Source organism: Eulemur rufifrons, chromosome 20, assembly GCF_041146395.1.
Source record: "Eulemur rufifrons isolate Redbay chromosome 20, OSU_ERuf_1, whole genome shotgun sequence".
Lineage (NCBI taxonomy): Eukaryota > Metazoa > Chordata > Mammalia > Primates > Lemuridae > Eulemur > Eulemur rufifrons.
In genome coordinates this window covers 6,179,556-6,192,842 of record NC_091002.1, presented here as the reverse complement: position 1 = coordinate 6,192,842, position 13,287 = coordinate 6,179,556, and the positions used below count along the sequence as shown (strand labels likewise).

The window sequence follows — 13,287 nt, the reverse complement described above, 5'->3', positions numbered from 1 at the left end:
ACACTAGCCTCTCTCTGGAGGGTCAAAGGTGAAATGACAGAATCTGAGGCTGGGGAGCGTCACCACTCTGCCAGATGCCTTGGAATTCAAAGTAACTGGAAAAGTGGGAAAAAAAATTCAAAACACAATCCCATATAAAATAAGTTAAGAAAAAAGCCTTTAAAAATTCTTTAATACAAAAATACTCATACACAATTTTCCAAACACAACTTTCCACTTTAAATGCTATTTTCCCCCAACTGGCAATTCTCAAATCTATATTTCAGTATATCACCCCCCCGGCTCCCACCCCCCAGAAAAAGTGAATTTCAAGTTTTTAAGTCTAACTATCAGACCTGGTGATAGCACCCAGTATTCTTAAAAGGAATCTGACCTTACATTGTATGAAGTTTAGACACCAATAGGCACATTTAAATTTATATTTAATTTCTGAGAGGGCACTTCACATCTCAACAGGGTACGGTGACACATGGCGCCCAGCGACAGGCATTTTACTAATAGTCATCAACTACACTCATAGGATCAATATAAGTGGCAACTGACCATCATTTTGTGTTAACTTTAATTAAAATGGGTTTGCCTTTAATCCTTGAAGACAGGGTAGTTATAGAAGATGAGTACTGTACACATCATGGTTCAGATGTCAAGATAAATACTTTGGACATGTGAGAAGCACAAACCTGAGTGTGCACAGGACCTGGGTGGGCATTACTGGGGACTGGGCCATTCCCAGAGACAGGACAACTGGGTTCTCACCACTTTGGGTGCCAGACGAATTTCCCCACAAGTGACCATGTTTACTAACTGCCGGACTGAGCGCACGCACAGCGTGAGGCAGTCCCGTTCCCACAGACTCACACGTGCAGAGCTGCTGCCTGACTGGACTCATGCGCACGGGTCCAGCTCTAGGTGCAGATGCTGGTTGGTTTCTGACGCCAAAGAATCTTGAGGTGTTTGGCAGTTTTTGTGTTTTGCTTCCCATTAATGACAAAGGATTGAAGCTCATGTTTAGAAAGTCACAGGTCCTCAAAAACAAATCTCCCCCAGATTCTTAGAACAAAGGTGGGCAGCTCAGAACACCGGCCACGTCCATGGTCACAGCTGGATGCCTGGTCAGCTCCAGTGGGGAAAGTCCCTTTAAGCTTGGGGCCGTTACTCCAAAGCTTTGTTTTACTCTGGTTTATAAACTGGTGTTCTAAAGATTTTCAAAGTTAGTGTTATTTGCTCATTAACAGTTTTTGGAAAGGGGAAGGAACCATATTTAAAATTTTTGCAGTATTTCCTTTAGAAAGGTCATAAAATAATTTGGAAGTAATATCAAAGTGACTCAAACATCCTAAGGTTTTACTACTGTCAAACACAAAAATAAGTTAATCTGCTCCCCCAAAGTGCACTGCAAAACCAATTCCGATGTTTTGACTTACGCAGAAACCCCTCCAACTGGTAGGAAGGGGTCTCTTAGACAAGTGACAGCATCTGCCCACGCCTGTCAGAGGGGCCCCCAGGGCCTTGGCTCCAAAGGCCTGTCACTGCAGCAGCCTTCCAAGTTCAGGGCATGAGGAGCATACACCTGTGAACCAATCCAGTATTTTCTGAAGACAATCTGAGAGAAGTTAGAGTTCTAAACTGAAAAAGGACTCCCCACTGCCTGTCTTACCGGACAACTGTGTTTCCAGAGGTAACAGCCTACACATGGCGAAATCAGCTGACTGCAGAGCTCCTGTTTCCTTCTGGTCCCTTTTTGTTTGAGACCATGATAAAAGGGCCAGCAGGATGGCCACCAGTCAGTAGAACTCCCTCCCACAGTCAGTGCTTTGGGGAGGTGCTGAGCCCCGCAGGTCCTCACACCTGAAATCCAAGCGTGCAGGTCACAAACCCACGTAGTCAGTCTTGGGTCCAAGGACACACACACTGCACTTGGACAAGGCAAAAAAAGATAACATGAAAGAAAAGGAGACCTCAGTAGCAGTTTTCAAGGGTTCTGTAAACTTTTTTGCAAAACGGATGTTCTCCTTATTTTAAGAAAAAGCCAGAAAAAAAGCAGCTGCTGCTGAGTGTTCTTACCCTCCCCCCCTACAGGACAAGGCAGCCCCTCAGGGCGCACATGCCTCCCCCTTCCCAGGGTGCTCCACACTTCCCAGGGTCAAGAGGAACCCCCAGAAAAAAAGAATCGAGTCTTCCAAGAGTCTATCAGAATATAGTACTCGGATATTTCTCACTCTGTAGGGCTGGACCTTTTAATAACTAAAAGATAATTGAAATCTCACAGGGAAGTGGGTATCAGACCTGGCTCGAGCGGGCGCCCACATGCGTACACACACACCCACCTGGTGGAGAGCAACCGAGATCGGCACAATTCAAGGTTTCTAGTAACAGACCCACAGAGTGCTGAGTGGAAATCGCTTCAGATGGCCATAGCTCGAAACTGGGTCTCCTCAGATCACGTGTTGTGTCCCTTGCGGGGTGGTGCCTGCAGGGCCCTTTGGGATTCCCTAAGTTACCACTCTGGGCAGACTGCAGTATCACACCCCTACCGAGATGACTCCTTCTGCCTTGGGACTCAGGCCCGCACCAGTAAATACACGTTTCAGTCGATGGTGATTTGTGGAATGGGTTTAGCAAAAATATATTGAGAATAAAAACCAGAACTAGTAAAGAAAAGCCAAATGAAAAAAATATACATAGTCTTCCCGCAGATGTTGATAAGAGTTCAGAATATAGGCCCAGGTGGGAAGTGGCGCAAACTGGCCAGGCTGGGAAAGGCTGCTCTGCGTGACCTGCACTCTGAAGGTGGATAGGTTGCTGGCATTTAGTTCAAATCCATGAAGAGAAAAAGCTACAGGAGGAAATCTTACTACAACACTATCACTATCCCCATCCGCATGGCCAGCTTCTCACTAGGATAGAAAAGCATTGAGGAAAAATTCACATTAGTACCAAAAAAAAACCAAAAAACAAAGACCAAAAACGAGCTGTTTCAAAAGAGCAAAATAATCAAAATCATGGTTTCCAAGGAATCCAGGGTCCAAGTCCTTGCACAGGCCCACCCTGGTCTCTCCTGAGTGATGACAACGCTGTAAGCGGAAGCGGAGTAACATTAAGGTCAGAGTTAATAGTGATGCTTTAGAAAAAATACTATTCTATACACTTCAGATGAGATAAAAAACATTTCATAAGCCAATTAACTTCCAATCATAACTTTAACCTAAAAAAATAGAGTGGGAGGGAACCTTGACATTCTCAGAAATTCAAGTGTTGCTGTAATGCTGTGTAGTAAGGCTGGTTTGTCCTGGAACGCCGAGCTGCAGCTCTGACGGTCATCAGTGCAGACGCAGCAGACGCTGCTGAGGATGGCTCAGTGGTGGGCAGGCGCTCCCTCCCGAGGAGGCCTATGCATCTGTCCTGGCGGCCGTGAGCTGGGTCCTCTGGGCCAGTCCCAAGCTCGCCCTCTCCCTGCAGGCAGGGCTGGCCACCCCACACCGCCCCTGGATCTGGCCAAGCCGCCACCTGATGCTATTTGCCTTCCGTGACCCTCCGCCAACACCTCCTTCTCTTCCTCTTCCCCTTTGACTTCACTGGTTCTGGAAAGGGTTTCTCAGTCTTGGCACTTCTGACTGATTCTGGCCCCAAGTCATGCTCACAGCAGTAGGACTGCCCATCCTTGGTAGAGCTGAAGGCTGTCCCATCTTGGTGTTCCTTACAAAATGAATTGGGGCAAAGGTGGCAGAATGAAGTTGAAGGTTTGCCACACACATCACAATGATGCCAAGGACATTCCCACTTCCCTGCAACAAAACACAAGATATTAGCAGATTGAAGTGACAGGATCACAACTTTAACATTGTCGTGGTTGAAGATGATTTTTAGAACTGTCTAGTCAAGTGCACACAGACGACAACAATGCTGCTGGGTGCAGTGACCAGGAATGTATGGCGGGGCCATCTCCTTCAGCTGCCCCAGCAAAAGGTGTGGGCTCCCTGGGCAGAGCCTGTCCACTCCAAGTGCCCACCAGGCTCCTGAGCACCAAGTATAGGCTTCTCTTTATATTTTGGCAACTGACTGAGAAGCAGCTGTGCTGGGAGCAGGCCTGTCCCACCAGCCCTGAGTGTGAGGCAGGGGCATGGCCCTGCTCTGGGTCACATGTCTACTCAGGGCCCCGGCCTCCCCCATAACCTGCCTATACCTAAGACTGATTTGCTACCTGGGCATTGATCTTTCTGGCATGAGTCTGTAAATGTTCTTTGTTAGGTTAGAGATAACTCTATTACATCCACTGTAAATATTTTTCTCTGTCATTTGTCTGTTAACCTTGGTTTGTCTCATTTGTCTGTTAACCTTGGTTTGTCATCATTTACCATACAAAATGTTTTTTGTTTTTCAAACATGTCTGACTTCTCTTTTCATAGCTTTTCAGTTTCTCATCTTTGGGTGAGGGCCTTTTAATTTTTCTTTTGAGATTATGTCCCCCATAACGATATTTTTGTCAACAGTAGACTGCATTTATGACGATGGTCCCTTAAGATTGTAATGGAGTAGGCTATACCATCTGGGTTTGTGTAAGTATGCTCTGTAGTGTTTGCATAACACTGAAGTTACCTAACAGTGTATTTCTCGGAGTGTATTACCATCATTAAGTGACACATGACTACAGTTACTATTTTCACCCCGAGGCCTGTAATCTCTCTGAAATATGTGGTGCTGGTGGAAGGCAGAGCCCACTCCATTTTCTTTCTAATAGAGAGTGAGATCTGTGGCCCCATTGTCAACCAGTGGCTCCTCTAATGCACGAGCGTCATCTCTGTCCCCTGCAGGCCCTGGGCAGGGGCTCTGGGCACCTCCTTTCCAGGTGGGGTGCAGCTAGGCCAGGCCCTGGGAGACTGGGCTGCCTGGGAGACTGGAGCCGCTGAGGCTTCTGCAGAAGGCCCTCTTCTGGGAGCAGCTCTGCTCCCTGGGCCACCTCCTTCCCCTACCACCAGCCCTCATGGACAAGGGGGCCAATTCTGCAGGGGGGCTCAGGGGCTGTCACCTGAGCCCCTCCTGGAGCAGGCTCCACCATCACCACAGATCTTTGCTCAATGTACACATCCAGAACATGCAGCTGGTAGAAGAAAGGCTCTGCCACCCTGGACTTTCACTAAATGACCAGCACGTTTGTGACCAGATGAGGCTCAGTCAGCAGAGAAGAGCAGTGAAAGCTGTCGGGGACCCATCCCATAGACACGGCCTGAGGCTGCCATGGAGCTGTCCACCTACCGAAGGGCCGCTTGCCCAGGCCCAGGCAGGACAGGTGGTAGGCCTTGGTGCAGAACTTGCGGTCACACAGTACCAGCTGGCCACCGTCGCCACAGCGGAAGCACTCGTCCTCAGACTGCCTCTTCCCTTCCCCTTTTGCTCTGCGCCGCCTGGTTTTCTTCTTGGTCTTTCTGCCCTTTTCCTCTGAAGAAAGGGACGTTGAGGTCTAGAATTAAGAATTAAGTACAATTCACTTAAGAGGATCACATAGACTGAGGCAGTAATAAAAGGCAAACCATGAAGAGCGGTCAAAGAGCCAGGTTAAGCACAGGAGGTCAGCGCTCTCTGGAGATGTTCTAGCACTCGGAGAAGAGGGGAGGGGCGTGCCCCATGGGGCGGCTCTTCAGACACATCCTTAGCCTCACTGGGCTGAATGTGAAAAGGCTGAACATAGACTAAACAGGCATCAGCCTTCCAAAAGCCCCCCACGATAATGCATGTTAGCAGCTGGTGGCTGACACCTGGCTCCTGGACCCACAGTGCAAAGGATGCCTCAGCAGGAAGAGTGACTCCCACCTGCCTCCTGGGCTCTCTTCATGAGGAATCTCACCAGTAACATGACAGCAGGCAGGTGGCGGTGACCTGTGTGTCACTAATACAGGCAAGGATAGATAGCAGCTCAGAGAAGGGACTGGTTGTACTGGGTGCAAGAGTATCCCCAACTTCATGTCCTTCCTGGAACCTTGGAAAATGTGACCTTATTTGGAAATAGGGCCATTGCAGATGTAATTAGCTATGGGGTTATACTGGAGTAGGGTGGGCCCCTAATCCAACATGACTGGTGTCCTCACAAAAACGGAAAATCTGCATATATGCGCAGAGAGAGAATGCCATGTGAAGATGAAGGCAAAGGCTGGGTGATGCTTCTATGAGCCAAGGAACACCAAGGATTGCCAGCAACCACCAGGAGCTGGAAGAGAGACCTGGAACAGATCTCCCAGAGAGCCTCCAGAGGGAGCAGAGCCCTGCCCACACTCTGACTTCAGTTTCTGGCCTTCAGAACTGCGAGACTAGATTTCTGCAGTTCAAACCTTCCAGTCCTGGCATTTTGTTATGGCATCCACAGGAATTGCATCCAGCGAGGAACTCTTAGCAACCAGACCACTCTGAAAGCCCACCACAGCTGCCAGGGGAGTGTGTTCCCTGCCATGCTCCCCACCCCTGCTTGTCACAGCAACAAACCAACATGGAAGTCCCTGCTCACCAGAAGGCGCATGCTCCCAGATGTCTGGGACACACACAAGAGCTGCATGAAAAGGAAGACCTTACCTTTGGTCTATCCCCGAGGAATCCACTGCAATTAGAGGCTCCACACCGACAGACCGTTTTTTCATTGCCCAAACAATCGAGGTTGTAATTAAAAGTCAACTCTGTCCCTGGGAGAAGAGGAGACAAATACCATATTGGAAACATTTAACCTTTTTTAATAAACCTAAGGAGCTTGCACTAAGGGTCTACAAAATACATTATTATTTTCCTATCTATACTGGCATAACCCATGGCTTTCAATTTTGCTTCATAAAATAGATACTCAAAACAAAACAAAACTTCTACATTACTACTTGCCTCCCCCAGGGCCTTTCCAGTCTGGCCACACAGCTCAAAGCAACAGCCATTCTGCCTGCCCATGTGGCCAGGGGCCCCTCACAGAGTCTCCAGAGAGCAGTACCTGCAGGAATGTCACACACGGCAAACAGGCCCACTCGAGTGTCCCCATTCACTGTCCACTTGAGGGTCTCACAATTGGGCTGGCAGCTGTGGTTCATAAACCGAGAATAGTTTCCTTTGGGGCCAGCATCAATTATACGGTCCTGTGAAGCATAAGTCAAGTTATGTGTGTGGCCAACTCCTAGCAATTACATGTCATTTTTAAAAGGAATTTCCATTGTCATAAGATACACTGGACAAGCTGTTTGCCTGTTGTACTGAAAACTGTGGCGTCCCACATCCACTTGGGCAGGACACCCCCAAGCCAGTCCTGTTTCTCTTGCTCATGGAGGGCAGGTCCGGACCACTTGGAGAGGACCAAGCCTTAGTGAGCGCCAGTGAGAATGGACAGTGAACCGGTGCTCCCAACACCACCCTCGACGACAAACAAGGAGACAAGAGACATTAGTGCCACAGATGGCCAGCACCGCCAGCCAACAGAAATATGCACTGACAGACAAGAACAAGACTGACTCGACTAAGACATGGGCAAAGAATATGAACAATTTCCAGAGAGCCAATCCAGACAGACAAGCATAAGGGAAGAGGTTCAAATTCCCAAGCAGTTGAAGAAATGCAAATTAAGATGACAATAAGCTCTGACATTGCATCCATGATGCTAATGTCACGTTGGCTGAGAGGGGTGGCCACAGGGCTGGCAGGAATGGTTTTGGGAAAGCAACAGCAAGAGCCGTGAGAATCACAGATACAAGCACACTGTGGTCCTGGGAATTGACCTGAAATCCAAATGCCTGTGTGGAAAAGGACATTTTATGTCTACCGTGGCAAAATCCAGAGGCAATGCCACTGCCCACTGATGGGCAAATGGACAGATCAAGCACAGCCTTGCCCTCCTCACCCTAGAAGGATCTAGGTCGACCATGCCATTGGGTGAGGTCTCTACCCTGTGAGGGGAAGGGAAAGTATCCCAATTATGACTTAATGCAAAACCTCAGGGAGAATGGGGATAAGTGTGTAAACACAGCATCCGCAGGCTGTATCCTGTGATCCCAGGAGGCAGCAGGCGTGGGAGCCACTGTTCACACACCACCTCCTGTGATGTGCCTGCACCCTGCCCTGGCACACACCTCCCCAGGGTACACCCTGCCCAGGATTGACCGGCCTCTGCACATCCTTGCTACACTCCCACACTGGTTGTTTCTTTAAAAATAGAAATGGCACCAGAATGTGGTTGCTCTGCACCGTGTGCTATTTACTACGCAATATCAACAATCTAACCCGAGTTTTGCTTTGTTCAACAGCTGCATGGCATTCCTGAAAACAGATGTGTGCTCTGCTGATGCTGCATTAAGCTGTTTCTCACTTTTGCTGTGACAGTGCTGCAGTCACTGTGCTCATGTACACAGGGGTGTTTGCACACGCATTTTTTCAAGACACACCATAGGATGAGAGTGGTAAAGGGCACACAGTCTGGACAAGCTGCCAACACCCTGGCCACAGCAGGATGGCCCCAGTCCTTTAATGTCCCAATGGGCCCACAGAGTCTCTTCTCCACTGCTCAGGTCATCAGTGAGGTTCAGGCATCCCTTCCTTTTTATTGGGCATGCATATTTTTTTCATCTACGGATGGCCCACCATGTCTTGATCCTGTTTTATCTTTTTCTTAGCTGATTTGCAGATATTCCCTAGATATCCTGAATATCAGACCCTTTTAACTATATGTGAGAAACTTTCTCATGTGCTAACACTTGAATTTTAATTTTATAGTTAAAAAAATAGTTTTCTCACACAAATTCATCTGTTTTATGCAACTATTTTATCAGTCTTGCTTTTACGCATTCTGGGTTTGCCGAGTAGCTTCAAAACATCCCCCTACGTCCCAAATTATAAAATATATCTCTCCGAAACTTTCCTAGCTTGTTAATCTATATGGAATTTATTTTTGTAAGGGGTGAGGGGGGACATCAGTGCTTGCTAAGTGGCTGCCCTGGCCCTGGCCTCATCCCCGCCCAGCACCCTGCCATCTGCCCTGGGCCCAGCCATGCTGTTTTCACAGGAATGCAAGGGGGAGCACACCCTCCCACCTCAAGGCTTTAAGATAAAGCATTGGCTAGTCTTGCAGATTTATGGTTCTATATGGACTTTGAAATTGCCTGTCCAGGCTTATTTAAAAATCATTAATATTTTTACTGAGATTACAATGAACTTACACTTGGGAAAGTGTGTATCTTTATGACATTTCATCTCCCAACCAGAAACTGTGTGTCACCATTCACATCATCTTTTATGTCCTGCAGTAAAACTCTAAAGATTTTTTCCACAAAAACTTGCTCCATCTACACACGTACACTTACACATTTTTTGCAGTTTTGTGCATGTGAAAGGAGGGTAGAGGGAAGCCCTGCACTTGGCCTGTAACTCAGCTTAGATGTCTCTGTCTCCAACAGAACCGTCGGCCCCTCTTCCTTCACTGCTCGCTCCTTCCTCACGGTGCCCCCGGCACCTGCAGGGGTAGGACAGGCAGGAGCAGGGAGAGTCCTGTCCTGTTTCTGAATCTAGATCGACGTCTGGCTCATTGTGAGCATACAGCAGGCAGCTACTTTGAGATCCTTTATCAAGCTAAGGAAGTGTGTCCTTCTAGTCTTGGTTTCTTATAATAAAGTGCTGAACATCTCTCATGTAATGTGTTGAAGCCCATACTGTAAGTGAAAAACAGAATGCCTACGTGGGTACTCGAAGCACGTTTCTACTGAATGTGTATTGCTTTCGCACCATTGTAAAGTTGAAAGATCTTAAGTCAAACCATAGTAAGTTAGGGACAGTCTATATTTTGTATAGGATTTTTATATCAATATTCATAAGGGATACTGGTCCACAGTTTTCTTTTCTTGTAGTGTCCTTGTCTGGCTTTGGTATCAGGGTAATAATGCTGGCCTCAAAGAATGAATTTGGAAGTGTTCCCTCCTTTTTAATTTTTCAGAAGAGTGTGAAAGGATTGGTATCAGTTCTTCTTTAAATGTTTAGTAGAATTCATCAGTAAAGCCATCAGGTCCAGGGCTTTACTTCGTCAGGAAATTTTTGATTACTCATTCAATCTCTTTACTAATTAAGTCTATTCAGATTTTCTTTTTGTGATTTAATATTGTTGGTTTCATGTTTCTAGCAATTTGTCCATCTAAGTTAACCAATTTGTTAGAGTACAATGGTTCATATTACTCTTATAATGTTTTTATTTCTATAGAATCAGTAGTAATGTCCCCACTTTCATTTTCGATTTTAGTAATTGGAGCCTTCTTTTTTTTCTTAGTCCATCTAAAGATTTGTCAATTTTGTTGATCTTTTCAAAGAACCAACTTTTGGTTTCATTGATTTTCTCTAGTTTTTTTATTCTCTATAGTTGTAATACTCTAATTTGAATTTATACCAGTTAAACTTCAGTAACATAAAAACTCATCCTTGACAGCTCTCCCTACCCCTTTCACAGTTGTTGACATTCACAAAACTACTTTTTTTTTTTTAAACAGAGTCTGGCTGTGTCACCCAGGCTAGAGTGCAGTGGCGTCATCATAGCTCATTGCAACCTCGATCCTCCTGCCTCAGCCCCCTTGAGTAGCCGGGATTACAGGCACGTATCACTATGTCCAGCTAATTTTTTCTATTTTTTGTAGACACAGGCTCAGCTCTTGTTCAGGATGATCTCGAACTCCTGGCCTCAAGCAATCATCCCACCTCAGCTTCCCAGAGTGCTAGGATTATAGGTATGAGGCACTGCACCTGGCCACAAACTTACTTCTTTATATACTATGTACCCCAAAACATAAACTAGTAATTTTTTTGTTTTTGTTTTTTGACACAGGGTCTTGCTCTGTTGCCCAGGCTGGAGTGCAGTGGTGTCACTGTAGCTCACTGCAACCTCAAGACTCTTGGGCTGAAGTGATCATCCTGCCTCAGCCTCCAGAGTAGCTGGGACTATAGGTACCTGCCACCATGCCCAGCTAATTTTTTTTCCTTTCAATTTTTTGTAGAAACAGGGTCCTCGTATTTTGTCCAGGCTAGTCTCAAACTCCTAGCCTTAAGTGATCTGCCTGCTTCAGTTTCCCAAAGTGCCAGGGTTCCTGGCCTGAGCCACGATGCCCAACAGTAATTCTGTTAAATGCATTAGTAGCTTAAATCATGTAGAAAACAAAAAAGCAAAGTTAGAAACCATGGTGACAATAATATAAGCTTTTATAGTTGCCATGTATTTACTTTTATTGAGATCTTTATTTCTTCATACAATTTATAGTTACTGTATAGTCCTTTGATTCCAACCTGCAAGATGCAAACTCCCCCCTGGGCATTACTTGAAGTGCAGGTCTAGTGGTAACAAACTCCCTGAGCTTTTGTTTACCTGGGAATGTCTTAATTTCTTTTATTTATTTATTTACTTTTTTAAATAAGGGCTGGAGAGCGCCCACAGGTCTTGAACCATGAAATGTCTTAATTTCTTCTTCGATTCTGAAGGACAATTTTGCCAGATATAGGATTCTTGGTTTTTTTTTTTTTCTTTTAGCACTTTGACTATATCAGCCCATTGCCTTTACACCTCTAGTGTTTCTGATGAGAAATTTGCTGATAATCTCATTGAGAATCCCTTGTATGTAACAAGTAGCTTCTCTCTTGCTCCTTTCAAGATTCTCTCTTTGTCTGGTTTTCAAAAGTTTGATTATAATGTGTCCCAGTGTGGGTCTCTTTGAGTTCATCTTACTTGGAATTCATTGAGCTTCTGAGACATCACATTGATGTATTTCATCAAATTTGTGAAGTTTTCAACGATTAATTTCTTCAAATGTTCTTTCCACCTTTTTCTCTCTTTTATTTCTGGGACTCCCACAATACATATTTTAGTCTACCAGATGGTGTCCCAGATGTCCCTTAGGCTCTGTTCACTTTTCTTCAATCTTTTTCTTTCTGTTTCTTGGACTTGACAATTCCTATTATCCTATCTTCAAGTTAATGGGTTCTTTCTTCTGCCTGCTCAAATCTTCACCGGAATCTCTAGTGAATTTTTCACTTCAGTTATTGTACTTTTCAGCTTTGGAATTTCTTTTTGGTTTCTTTTTAGGTTTTCTATCTCTTCATTGACATTGCCATTTTGTTTACACATTGATTTTTTTTTTTTTTTAAACTTTCTCCACGTCTTGAGTTCTTTGAGCATCTTTAAGATAGTTGTTTTAAAGTCTTTGTCTAGTAGATCTGCCATCAGGTCTTTTTTTAGGGACCATTTCTGTTGATTTTTTTTTTTTCTTTTGAATGGACCATACTTTCCCAATTCTTTATAGGCCTTATGATTTTCTTTTGTTGAACACTGGACATGTGAATCTAATTAATGTGGAAACTCTGGAAATCAGATTCTCTCCCTTACCCTAGGCTTGCTGTTTTTTTGTTACTGTTTTTATTTATTGTTCTTGTTTTCTTTTGATTGTCGTGGGCTATCTCTGTGCCAAATCAGCCTGAGATGTAAACTTAAGGTCTTCTCAAGTCTTTTCTGAGCCTGCTCCTTTCCCTAGGCACGCACACTTTCTAATTTTCCCTATGCATGCAGTTGTTTTTGAATATCCAAGTCTTTTAGTGTCTGGATCCCAAAAGAGGAAAATAAGAAAAATGAAAGTGGGGAGGATTAGTGCTTGCCCTTTTTAAATCCCCCTGAAGTCACTTCAGCTGGAGGAGGAGGAGCTGGCAACAATGGAAAGAGGTGTACCAACAATGGCCACCTGCCTCTTTGTCTGCACCTCTGTGATCAGAAGCAGCAATCAGAAATCTAGAACACAGATCCTGCTATTTGGAGGCCAGGGTCCTTTTTGCCCATCCTGGCTCCCACAAGCTGTATGTAAGATGGCCCAGGAACATGTGCACAGCTGCCTGCCAGGCGGCTCCCATGCCCGCTGGCAGTGGGACACTGGGTAGCTGCTATTGTACTAAGAGCTGAAATTGACCAAAATTAACCAGACTTTACCATCCAAGCCTTCCCCTGGAAGTTGCAATCCTTCAATAGACTCCAGAGTTCCAAAACGGTTACATCAGAGAGATTCTACTGCTGCAATTGTTATCTAGCTGCAGAGACAAATTCTTGGTCTCTCCTGCTCCACCATCATTCCAGAATCCTCTCAATGACTATTTTAACTCCCAGTTTTGTTTGTTCAAATCTGCCTGATTTACTTCTCAATATCTCATTCTTTTCTTGTGGTCTCCAAACGTCTTTCCATGGCTCTAACCATTTTAATACACTTATTTCATATCCTCCTTTAGACTTAGTCTTGTTACTTTGGGTTCTCACTAAAAGCGAAA

At 45.3% G+C, this 13,287-nt stretch overlaps 2 protein-coding genes and 1 non-coding gene across 3 annotated transcripts in view; all 3 read right to left on the bottom strand.

Annotated features, from left to right (window-relative positions):
* The window catches only part of FGFR3 (fibroblast growth factor receptor 3), a 366,177-nt gene that overhangs the window by 199,847 nt on the left and 153,043 nt on the right, over positions 1 to 13,287 (bottom strand). The gene's annotated exons all lie outside the window — the stretch shown is intronic.
* The window catches only part of NSD2 (nuclear receptor binding SET domain protein 2), an 89,519-nt gene continuing 76,539 nt past the window's right edge, over positions 308 to 13,287 (bottom strand). The window contains exons 19-22 of the mRNA XM_069495556.1: positions 6,962 to 7,103; positions 6,562 to 6,668; positions 5,254 to 5,458; positions 308 to 3,785 (exon numbers count right to left, since the gene is read on the bottom strand). Coding sequence (XP_069351657.1) covers positions 3,514 to 3,785; positions 5,254 to 5,458; positions 6,562 to 6,668; positions 6,962 to 7,103 — 726 coding nt within the window. The 3' untranslated portion in view covers positions 308 to 3,513. The remainder of the gene's footprint in view (positions 3,786 to 5,253; positions 5,459 to 6,561; positions 6,669 to 6,961; positions 7,104 to 13,287) is intronic.
* Positions 7,211 to 7,335, bottom strand: LOC138401311 (small Cajal body-specific RNA 23). The gene has a single exon (XR_011236470.1). It is a non-coding gene; the product is annotated as a small Cajal body-specific RNA 23 (non-coding RNA).